An 11,418-nucleotide genomic window follows, 5' to 3' on the forward strand; every position below is an offset into this window, starting at 1 on the left:
GTGTGGCAGGTACAAAATTGCCAGTGGTTGGTGGTCCATAGGCTGCAGGTGTAGGCGCAGACATATAGGCACCAGGAGTAGGTGGAATAAATGCAGCTCCAGGAGTTGGAGCAGTTTCATAATGCGGCGTAGGCGCTATCCAAGCATTACTTGGAGTCTGTGGAGGTATGTCTGACTCATTATATCTACTCGTATTGCTGCTATGATTCATCGTGTTTTTATCGTTATTAGATGCGCTTATGCTGCTACTGCTACCCCAGGCATCGCTACGCCACATCGGTGTCTTGGAACCAGAATCCCAAGCGGGAGTACGTCCGCCATCGTTTGCATAAGGGTTTGGTGTTCTCGCACCAGAGTTCCAAGCAGGTGTTTTTGATCCAGAATTCCAAGCGGGTGTTCTCGCACCTGCAGCATTACGCATAGGAGTCTGGGCGCCTTCACCATATCGACTGGGAGTAGCAATAGGCCTTGCAAATCCGTTGTTATTAGATACAGTATTATCAAATGGACCTTGTGTGGGCTGTCCAATAGGGTTACCCTGTGAATCGAGTATGATAAGCTTGGATTTCTCCACGTTAATGATCTTGCTGTTCGTATGAAGCTCAACACGTGCAGAGTCATCTGTCGTATCTTTCACAATACCAATATAGCCCTTGTGTGGCCCCTGGGCAATACGTACTGTTTTTGCAACGAGGTTATCTCTGCCACCGCGTCCACGTCCATAGAATCCTCCACGGGCAGGTCCGCCTCTACCACCACGGGCGCCGCCTCTCATGTCTCGGTTAAATGGTGCAGGAGTTGCAAATGGCTTTTGTGTGTCTAAACTAGCGTTCTGTCGTCCACGAGCCGATGTGCTTACGACAGATCGAGTATTGGATACCCAAACACCATAGTTTTCACTGTGTTCACGGGAATGAAGAAAAACCAGGTTACGATAGAGATGTAATATCGAACAGTTGCGCTTTTCTCCACTTATTTCAATAACCGAATCGCCCGATCGTATGCTGTTACCATTCGCATCGGTTGCTATTGCCTTTTTACTGTCACGCTTATTTGTAATCTGGTGAGGTTCGACCGTACGAAGCTCTCCGTTTTGTGTCAACACTTTGAATGTGTCACGGTCCACTTGAACGATGACACCCACTGTGTAAAAGTCGAGTTGAACCAAGTCATGTAGTTCATAATTTCCAATAACAGTTTTGCCAAACATAACTTCTGCTGCCTCACGCAAATCTTTTGCAAATACCTTTACTTCTTTGAGTGTTGCATCTGATAATAGAGTAACAATGTTGTCTTCTACTCTAACAACCATACCGCTTTCATCCTTGTATCGACCGTTAATAACCTTGACATGGTCACCTTCTTTAAATTTTTTGCGTAGTTGTTTGGCAGGTAGAGTCACACGTTTCTTGATGCCGTCTACGGCCAAAGAGACAACGACAGAAGAATCTATCACGTTTTCAACAGTGCCTGTACTGTGGATCATATCACCTTCGACCACACTCACAGTATCACCAGGCTGGAATATCGCACCATTGGCCTGTGCGTTATTGATAGTCAGAGAAGATAAGGCGGACAAGTCAATCGCCCTTTCACCATCTTCGCCGTTGATATCATTTCCTGCAAAGCGTGCAATCTCATCAAGTGTAGGATTCACATCTTCTATTTGCAAGACAGTAACCTTCATTGATTTTTCAAGATAACCGTCTCTAAAGTAATTGCCATCATACACCCAGTAAGGGCCCTTCTTTTGAAGACTTGATATAGAGCGGCTCGGCAATCTCTCTGGGTTAAACAAACGAGGAGGTGGTCGCGCAGTCTTTTTACGTTTTTTACTATCGTCGTCGTTTAGTGCTGCAGCATTTTCAAGGTCTAGCCTTGGAACTACTTTAACACGGGCTGAATCTTGAGTATCTGATACTTCGATCACTTGGGCCAGATCGCCAGCATATGTACCACGCTTGATGCGAACCCATCCTCCCAAAGGTATCTCTACCTCTTTCTTTTGCACATTGATTGCATCAACCATATCTTTTAAGGGAACTAACATCAAGGTTGTCATATAAATGTGAGGAATATTGTTCAGCGCTTCTTGGACATGAGCTTGTCGCTTTGCTTCGATATAGATATAGCCCTTTAATGATTCTCTGGAAAATGCTGAAAATGTATCAAGGGGGTGTGCTCCTCTAGCTCGATCAAAGTGTCTCTTCATCAGTCCAAAAATGATATCTTTTTCTTTTCCAGGCTGTATTAAAGCTATGAGTGACAAGTTTGTTCTTTCATGTATACATGATGTTATACCTTGCATTTGACCATCCAAAGATTAGGATCATTAACATTAGGATGAAGTAGTTGTTGAGGCACCTCTTCAATGTTTCTTAATGCTGAGGGCTGAGGACCGTATTTTTCTACATAAAAGGCAGCCACTTGCTCATCGTCCATATCTTCCAGTTCACGTCTCCTACGATCCAGTTCGATATGACGACGAGAAGTTATCTTTGATGTAGAATCGAGTTCTTCAACGTCTTCTTCAATAAAGCCATCTAAGAAAAGTGTGTTAATACAAGCACAGTGGATTAAATGTCAATGAACCTTCACGACCATATTCCTCGTCTTCTTCTTCTTCGTCTTCTTCATCGTTCACAATAGCCATTTCATCAATGAAAGGGTTGAACTTTCTCTTTTTAGTTCTCTACATTGTAATTGTTACAATTGTGTAATTCAGTACTTTCTTTTTGATTTACACTGTCATCATCGTCATCATAATCTTCATCCTCTTCGTCTTCTTCATCATTATAAGGAACATCGTCCTCTTCTTTGTCGTGCTTGTTTGGAGTTTTAGCCATGATGGTTAATTAGGTTCAAAAAAGAGAGAAAACTGTTGGCTTTTTTTTCACTATGCCAGCTGTGACTGTATGTTGACAATAAATAGCTCCGATGTTAAATAATTGGGCTATGGCAGAATATAGCTCCTTTGCAGGACTGAGAGTGTCACATGGCCACTCTTCTTTCAATTGAAGACCTGTGTTTGTTTGCTATGATTGTTGCCACATTGTGCTTAACTGTGCAATGGACTATGGGTTTAAATTAACTAATTTCTCAAAGGTCGCTATGCAATTTCTTTTGAAAGTTCTTTTGGCGCTTTTTTTATGATTGCGTACGCGAAAATACATGCGAGATATAGACGCCAACTGTGATATCACTTTACAACCTCATACTACCCAGACTGTACAGTAGAATATCCTTTAATCTAAAATCTGAGTTTATCATGATTGTATGTGAGCCAAGTGACCATTGTGGATCGAACTAACAGAATAAAGTAATAAAAACACTTCTTTTTTTATCTCTTCTTGAAAAGAAACAAACCGATATGGCAACTTTATAAATACATATTCTACATCGCAGGTAGTGTCTGTAGTATTAGTCCTCTTGTGTGTCACCTCATGTTCATAGTGTACACCAAGCTCTTTCTTTTCTTCTTAGTGTTTTTATCTTCATTTTTCAGCCATCGAAGGCGCATCTGTATATCATAACACTTATGTCAAAAAGAGCCTTGCTGTAAGCAATATATGTTTTACAATTCATCCTGCTCAGCTACTTGATGGCATTTTGATAACTTACTCTTTTCGAAAAGATAAGCTTTAGCAGCCAAACTACTTCTTCAAGTATTAATGCTAACAGTGTCACTACGCCTACACTTTATTCAGAAGTTATGCGCACACTAATAGAAAAATGATCATTTCAGACAACACATAATAGCAAAAGAGAGCCTTTCAGAAACAAAAGAATGAAATATAAAAGAAATGATTAATGAATCAGTTATTAAACTGATACTAAGTACTTACATTATAAATAAGAGGACTTATAAGAGAAAAAGAAGCAAGAAAAGTGAGCAAAATTGTGAATATCCTACCCAAAGTGTACTATTGATGGGCCACCGATAACCAGCTCGGAAAGAACAAAGAAAGAAAGAAGGAAAGAACAAAGAAAGAAAGAAAGAAAGAAAGAAAGAAAGAAAGAAAGAAAGAAAGAAAGAAAGAGAGCAAGAGAGCAAGAGGGCAAGAGAGAGAGTGGATGGGACCAAGGCTTGGTAAGAACCAAACTACCCTCAGCTAGAATCGGTACTGTTTTCGATTTATAATCTATAATACTATACGCCAGTTTCTTACAAGAGTAAAGAATATAACATACCTTGGGGCTAGCTAGGGAATAGCTGGCCTTACTTTTTGGTCCAAAAAAGAAGTCAAGATCAGACTATTTATATTAAACCTCTAACAACTTTTTCAGTTACGTGTTAACTACATGGAGAGTCTCTTCTCTCCTCTTTCGTGAAAACGGCAAAAGACCGGAACGCCCGTTGAGCTTAATATTTTAATATCCAAAATAGGCAATATAAAGTAGAAGTTTTTATTTAAAGATATATTAGATAATTGATGATCTGCATTTCAGGTTCATAATTAGGTCTTTTTATATTCTTTTACAAAGTGATATATACAATAGCTGTCATTGCAATGAGTAATGTTGATAATAACTGTTAGTACTGCTTGTGAGTCATAGTAGTGAAGTTACAAGGCTGATTAAAAAAAGGAAGGCAGCTGTAACAATCTAAATATCATGCAAAAAGACATGACGCGCTACAGCAGACAGAACATATCTCCTTCCAGCGGCCAAAAAAAGAAAGAGGAATTCAATATATAGTAATATCCAAATAAAAGCAACTAATCCTTTGTAGTCACCGCTACATTAAACCACGATACAGGTAAGCCTTGTTGACACTTGTAGACGAAGCGCACCGTTGTTTCTCATCTTTTTAGTGGACGTTTCATTTTATTGTCTGGCATTGAAAATATCAGCGAATCAATTCCAGCTAATCCGGCCGAAAGTGCTCTATGTATACCCGTCCTTCTTCAAAAAGATTTCCCCTTCTCTCATAAATCCACTTTAAGCAGCCATGGTTAAATTCATTAAAGCTGGAAAGGTAAAGCAATCTTTTTATTATAGAATCAAAAAAGGAGAGATGGATGAAATATAAAGATGGATGGATGGATGGATTAAAGATTAAAAGAGAAAAAGAGAGAAAAAAAAAGAGAATGACAGCACATGTTGAATTCAGTTTGAACTTACACAATTATAGGTTGTCGTCATCCTTCAAGGACGTTATGCCGGTAAGAAAGCCGTTGTCGTCCGTAGTATGTATTCAACTTTATATATGCATGTTCAGCATCAACATAGAAACGCGTTTTTAACAATATTCTATAGATCACGATGAAGGTACCAAGGAAAGACCTTATGGTTATGCTGTTGTTGCCGGTGTCGAACGCACTCCTCTCAAGGTCACCAAGAAGATGGGTCAAAAGAAAGTTGCTAAGCGCTCCAAGGTTAAGCCTTTCATCAAGATTGTCAACTACAACCACATGATGCCCACTCGGTAATTATATTTACTCTAAAGACAAAGCAATATCTAACCAATATTGAATAATATATAGTTATGGTTTGGAATTGGAACAAATCAAGGGTACCATCGCTTCTGAAACCTTCAAGGAACCTTCTCAACGTGAAGACGCCAAGAAGCTCATCAAGAAGTTGTTTGAAGAACGCTATCAAACCGGAAAGAACAAGTGGTTCTTCAGCAAGCTTAGATTCTAAGTTTTAAAATAAAATAAATTGTGCAATGTGCGAAAGATATTGTTTATTGGATCAATTCAAGAATGGGCCTAATCCTACTTTCCCTATCCTCAACTGACAAGTATGCTTCACCAACAATATTTCCAATGAAATCTATGAAAGTTTGCTTGTCTTTTTCTGAAACATCCCCTTCCATACTATCCTCATCTGATTCTTGATCTGCAATGTGTCTCAGCACGTCCTAAGATGAAAAAAATGAGGGATACTAACTATTGTTATCACATTCACTTACCACAAGTGCCTGTTTACATCTATCCGCCTCTTCTACTCTAAGAGGATTTGTGCTATTGAGCGCATGCTGTAATATATTTTCGGTATAAAACTTGATGTTTGGAACAATTAGCACACGGGTAACCTCTGTTCCGATTCCATCCAAGCCGATGATCGCTCCAAATTGTGTTGTCAAAGGACGTCCTGGATCCAAGAAAGCTCTCAACAAAGTCTTGGTGATGCGTGGTTGCAGCGTATGATAAGACTTTCCGTATTGATGACAAATATAAGCAATTAAGTTGGCTGCACGGCGACGAGTTGACCAATGATCCTGCTGTTGGGGGTTATCGCAAATGGTTTTTCCTACTAAGCATGATAAAATGGGTGGAATCAATTGATGCAGCTAACAAGGCCCGTCGTTAGCCACTCTATCTTTTTCCTTTTTTGCCATACTTACATAAGGTTCAATAAACAAATGTTTGTTGTTTAACAATGCATGAGACATTGACAGCATAGCTTCCAATATCTCCAGGTTTTTATGATTTTGCGCTACCTTCTTGTGAATATGTTGAACAAAGTAAGGTACTAGCTGATGAAGTCCTGGATCCAGACGTAAGCTTTCAAATGCCTGTGATTGTAACCGCTCGTTATCACTGAGAATAGCTTCTGTAATCCTTTCAAAGTACATTTGTAATTCTTTAGATAATACGTGCTTAACAAGTGGCTTCACATTCACTTGATCTGTCGTAATGCCATTAGAACTAGTATGTGTTTTAGTGCGTTTTGATAATAATTCCGCCTTGGCATCTATAATCCAGTCAGTATATTTCAGGCTATTTGTCCAAGTCTATAGTTTACCATTGGGTGTAGGATTCTGAGGAATGGCAGGTTGAATACCTTCGATAGCAAGCCAATGTGCTGTGAATGTAACATCTAGAGGAATCTTTGGTAATGGTTTGTTCAAGACACTGTCAAAATCAATCTCTTCGTCTTCATCAAAGTAAATCTCTGTCGAATTCAATGTTGTTTTTCTAAATTTAGGTGTTTCTCCATGAGTATAACCGTAAAGAGGCTATCAATGAGAGAATGAGATGGTTATTGTATACATGCGTACATTGATAATTACCTCTACATTTTTCACTCGAAGGGCTGCATTCACATCGTCTACTGTTAGTTTTACTCTCTTGGAGTGTCGCATAAATTTAGACGCTTCCTAAGTAAAAGAAGGAAATTAGTTACAAAATATCAACAATGTGTCATTTGTTTACCTGAATAAGTTCATGAATTCTATATTCAACGTCCTGTGCTAAAGCAGTTGCTATTTCATCCTTTAAATTATTTATTCCAAGCGACTCTCCAATATTCTATCATATATTTAGTTTGTTGTCATTGATATTTTTATATAATTTTACTTTAATTGTATCTTTAGGAAATACACTCATTGTGTGTTTAACGCGTTAAAGAACAAAAGAAAGAGGTGGGATTTTAATGACAGCAAAAACTCTGTACACACACACCCGAGATCAAGCCACAATTTTTGTCCTTTTTTCCTCCTTCTTTAAATGTCAAGTGCTGTAAGGGACTTCCTCAAGAAAGTAATCTTGTTTGATGAAGACAGCTATAACAAGACACTTTCGGTCCTCAAGACTCTTTTAGAATGTATGTGCTGTTGTCGTTGTTGTCTTCGTTTCTTGGGTTGCAGTAATCTTAAACTTTATGCTTTTCAGGAGAAGGTAGCTTTTGATATATATAATAAGTTACTCTTAATAGCTAACAAGAAAAGTATAGGATCTATTAGCAATATATAAGGATTTGATTGAAACTACACTTTCGACACCATTAGTGACGTCTGACAGCCTATGTGTTGCCTGTCTTGGATCCCTTCAACATGCAGAGGAATATATTGAAGAATCATACAAGGCACTGATAGCAGAGTCATATCAAGTGGACAATATCGCCTTAAGCTGCACTTTGCCTGTCAGTACACTTATTCGTAATCACTTGTTAAAAATATATTTGGAGGATACCGGACATAACTATGTGGGGTTGGCAGAAGAAGGCTTTATTAAAGATCCAAAAAACATCTTCAAGTATTTACTTGGTGAATACATTGAGAAACAGAACAAGTTTATGGTAGAAAATGACGCTGGATTACGTATGACGGTGGTGATAGAGCATGAAAACTCATCTCAGGAACATATGATATTGGCCCAATTAGAAAAACCATTGTTGAAAATTAAGACAGTTCGGCAAAAGAGAAGAAGAGTGACAGTGGGGGATTCAAGGCAATGTATCCATTACGCATTAAAAAAGCTTGATACAGAAGAAGTCAGAAAGTAAAAATTATACAAATGTCTTGTTCTTTTATTAACCTCTATCCATAGACTTACTTCTATTCCTCCTGGAACAGTAACTGAACGTGCCAAGATCACGTCGGTGGTACTCATGAATGCACCCACATATGTAGCCGGTCGATACCTAAAGTTTTCTAGAGAGTACAGTCAAACACCTTGGAACGTGCGAGGAGCTAAGTTGGCAGAGAACTCTGTCTCAGATTGCTTTGAGCTTATCAAAAAGTATCACAAGGCGGATGATGCTAAATTTGGAAGTGCAGGACGCGAAGATGCCAATGTTCGCATGTTGGGAACAGGAAGACCCTTTTATTTAGAATTAGTTAACCCCAGAATACCACGCCTGTCGGATGAAGAATATAAGAAACTCGAGGATGAAATCAATCAGTCACCTGTGCATAAAGATGCGGTCCAAGTCAGGCATTTGACATGTATTGATCCGTAAGTTGAAACTAGAGATGTGTGTTTATATGCTAATATCTTTAAATAGCAAGTATTTGAGTATCATCAAGGAAGGAGAAGAAAAGAAGACAAAGAGATACAGAGCACTCGTTTGGCTTTCTGAACCACTCACAGATGAATTGATCAACAAGATTAATGAATCCTGTAGTAAAGAATGTGCAATTATACAGAAAACGCCCATACGGGTGTTCCAGAGACGAGCTGCGATTGACCGTCCAAAGACGATTTACTCTGCCAGTATCTCTAGATTAAATGATAAACCAGAAGAAGCACATTTTGGTGTATTTGAAATGCATGCACAGGCTGGTACATATATCAAAGAATTTGTTCATGGTGACTTGGGTAGAACAACACCAAACTTGGCTACCATCGCTGGTGTTCATTCAGCTGACTTATTAGAGTTGGATGTTATGGATGTAGACTTGGTCTGGCCACCAACACAAGCCAAAAAAGAATGAAAACAATAAAGATTTATTATCAGATGCATCTTTTATTTAGACATTTCATCACAACATATTCTATTAAAGTCTTTTGGGTTTTCCAAATACATGTGATGACCTCCATTTGCAATTCGAATTACTTTAGCAGGCACCTTCATGTGTTCTTTAGCTTCCTCTGCTGCCTTATAATCCATCCAGTCATGTTCTCCATATATGAATACTGTAGGCATCTTCAATTGGGCCAATCTATGAAATAATGGTTTTCGAGCATAAGCACCTGGCGCCAGAATAGCTGCTAGTGCGAATTCTCCAGATCCAGTAGATGAAGTAATATTGTATCTAGTTGAGCAAAAGAGTGAGTAAATGTTTTTTTTTTATCAGTGATTTTAACTTACAGATAATCATAAAAGTCATGTTGTTCTGCCTCAGTAAGGTGAGCAAATCGCCTTGATGTATAGTTGTGTACTAATCTTGCACCAAAGGGACCTGTCATACGGATAATGCTCATTGGTGTAATATTGTTATTCCAAAGATAAGTGGCCCATGCGGGGATCCTTCTTGGTGGATTCTTATTGTTGGGGACTCCCTGTTGCTTTGCAATATTTTCGACAGCTGCTGTTTCAGCTTGATAGGCAGCACCTATCTCATCTGCTTCCTGTTGAACAGTTTCTTGTGGATTCTTATTGGGTTTTGTAACTGCCTCAGGAGGAGGTATGGGTATTCCAGCTAAACATAAAAAGGTGAATAATGAAATAATTGGATGGATATCTATCAACGTACCTGGAGACACAAGAATCAATTTCTCTACTCGTTCAGGATATTTTAAAGCATAGCATGTAGCAAAGTAGCCGCCCATGGAGTGACCACATAATGTCATCTTGTTGATACCTACTTTATTTCTCCAATCCTCTAATGATTCTACAAAATGGTCTTCTACTGTATCAACAACATCATCCCACGTTTGGCTTGACTTTCTGGCAATTGTCCATTTCGGCCGTGAACTATTGCCCATACCAAGCCAATCGATCGAGAATATTCGCCATCCGGGCACTTGAGATAGTTGCTGATAGTTTCTATAGAAAAATCCTAGACCAGCGCCATATCCATGACACATCACCAAGTTTTTGGTATCTTTATCATCTTGTTTTATAATAGACTCTAAATCTGCTGTATGACCCGGTTCAAATCTATAAGGGGCATCTTGGTTGGGTTGCTGTGTGATATATAATGTGTTGATCAGTTTCTTCTTTTCATCATCGAGAGCTATACGGCCTACGCAAGCCATGATGGGTATACGGTTGACTACGCCAGGCAATGCACCATAGATACGCTGGATGATACGGGCTTCAGCTATCATAGCTGTTCTTTCAGACCGATTCCACCAGTGCTTAATAAAGTTAAATTTGGTTGTTGGAGGAATAACGGCGGGCAATGTGTTGATAACTGACAAGTCTGTTCTTTTGTCCATAAAAAAAAAGGAAAAGGGATAAATAGAACCCGATCGGCTTTAAATTAGCAGTGCTGAGTGGATTAAAAGCCAATCAGCTTTTGAATCTTAACCAATGAATTTATGCGACATTGTGTTTTCAAAGTGTCATCATTAATTTTGATGCAAGCAAGTCAGTAGATTCTTGTTCTATCAAGTACACTTGTAATAATTCTCCAGTCAGAATAGTGAACGTTATGTGCAAAACACTGGGTGATCATAAAAGCTCAATTAACCAATCTGAGTAAAAGCTACAAGACATATATGGCAATAAACGTAATTCTGTTTTAAATAAGGCAAAAAAAGAAACACGTAAATAAAGTGTAAGAGGTTTTTGAGTAAAAGCTACGGGGGAAAGCAAATTGTCTCGTCTGTTTGGCAACAGTTATACGACGTTTTGTTCTCTGGTATCTAGACAGAGTGTTTCAGACATTACCTTATGTCCAAGACGTATTGGTAAAATATAAAGGTGTATTCAATCTTCGTAATCTGCGTACGTAATTCTTTGCCTAAAAAGGAAATGTGCTTGATACTCTAGGATTAAACAAATGTTTTATTTAAGAAAATCATATACTGCTATGGGTGCACTGAAACAATATTATTTCGTTCCGCCCGAGCCAAATCAAAAAAAGGTACATAGAGTCTAAAAACCCTTTTGTGATCAAAGGAGGAAAAAGGAAAGAAAGAAGCGAAGGAAACGAAGGAAACGAAGAAGGATTAGGTCGACATATGTTGAGAGGAGAGAAGAGGAAGAGGAAGCCATTGGAAGCGACTGTTATACACT

At 38.7% G+C, this 11,418-nt stretch overlaps 5 protein-coding genes across 5 annotated transcripts in view; 2 read left to right on the top strand and 3 right to left on the bottom strand.

The window, feature by feature from the left end:
* Window positions 1-2,846, bottom strand: part of RHIMIDRAFT_285833 (transcription elongation factor Spt5) — a gene marked incomplete at both ends in the record, with an annotated part of 3,385 nt that extends 539 nt beyond the window's left edge. The window contains 4 exons of the mRNA XM_023613317.1: window positions 14-2,245; window positions 2,302-2,543; window positions 2,593-2,692; window positions 2,745-2,846. Coding sequence (XP_023463179.1) covers window positions 14-2,245; window positions 2,302-2,543; window positions 2,593-2,692; window positions 2,745-2,846 — 2,676 coding nt within the window. The remainder of the gene's footprint in view (window positions 1-13; window positions 2,246-2,301; window positions 2,544-2,592; window positions 2,693-2,744) is intronic.
* A 2,105-nt stretch (window positions 2,847-4,951) lies between these two features.
* On the top strand, window positions 4,952-5,646 carry RHIMIDRAFT_285834 (uncharacterized protein; the record flags this gene model as incomplete). The annotated part of the gene is made up of 4 exons (XM_023613318.1): window positions 4,952-4,978; window positions 5,135-5,189; window positions 5,260-5,428; window positions 5,487-5,646. 4 exons carry the CDS (start codon window positions 4,952-4,954, stop codon window positions 5,644-5,646), a joined length of 411 nt encoding a protein of 136 aa, XP_023463180.1.
* Window positions 5,613-7,417, bottom strand: RHIMIDRAFT_294324 (DUF1546-domain-containing protein). The gene is made up of 7 exons (XM_023614078.1): window positions 7,308-7,417; window positions 7,164-7,259; window positions 7,022-7,108; window positions 6,754-6,967; window positions 6,353-6,702; window positions 5,918-6,298; window positions 5,613-5,866 (listed from the first exon to the last, which is right to left on the bottom strand). Exons 1-7 carry the CDS (start codon window positions 7,335-7,337, stop codon window positions 5,690-5,692), a joined length of 1,335 nt encoding a protein of 444 aa, XP_023463181.1. The 5' UTR covers window positions 7,338-7,417; the 3' UTR covers window positions 5,613-5,689.
* Window positions 7,418-7,457: 40 nt separating this feature from the next.
* RHIMIDRAFT_240592 (uncharacterized protein) lies at window positions 7,458-9,166 on the top strand (the record flags this gene model as incomplete). Its single annotated transcript, XM_023609416.1, has 4 exons — window positions 7,458-7,628; window positions 7,684-8,231; window positions 8,280-8,687; window positions 8,737-9,166. The coding sequence occupies 4 exons, from the start codon at window positions 7,458-7,460 to the stop codon at window positions 9,164-9,166; spliced, it is 1,557 nt and encodes a 518-aa protein (XP_023463182.1).
* Window positions 9,167-9,198: 32 nt separating this feature from the next.
* Window positions 9,199-10,433, bottom strand: RHIMIDRAFT_206671 (alpha/beta-hydrolase; the record flags this gene model as incomplete). The annotated part of the gene is made up of 2 exons (XM_023606921.1): window positions 9,199-9,487; window positions 9,544-10,433. 2 exons carry the CDS (start codon window positions 10,431-10,433, stop codon window positions 9,199-9,201), a joined length of 1,179 nt encoding a protein of 392 aa, XP_023463183.1.
* Window positions 10,434-11,418: the final 985 nt, after the last annotated feature.

The sequence above is a fragment of the Rhizopus microsporus genome (assembly GCF_002708625.1).
Source record: "Rhizopus microsporus ATCC 52813 unplaced genomic scaffold scaffold_17, whole genome shotgun sequence".
Lineage (NCBI taxonomy): Eukaryota > Fungi > Mucoromycota > Mucoromycetes > Mucorales > Rhizopodaceae > Rhizopus > Rhizopus microsporus.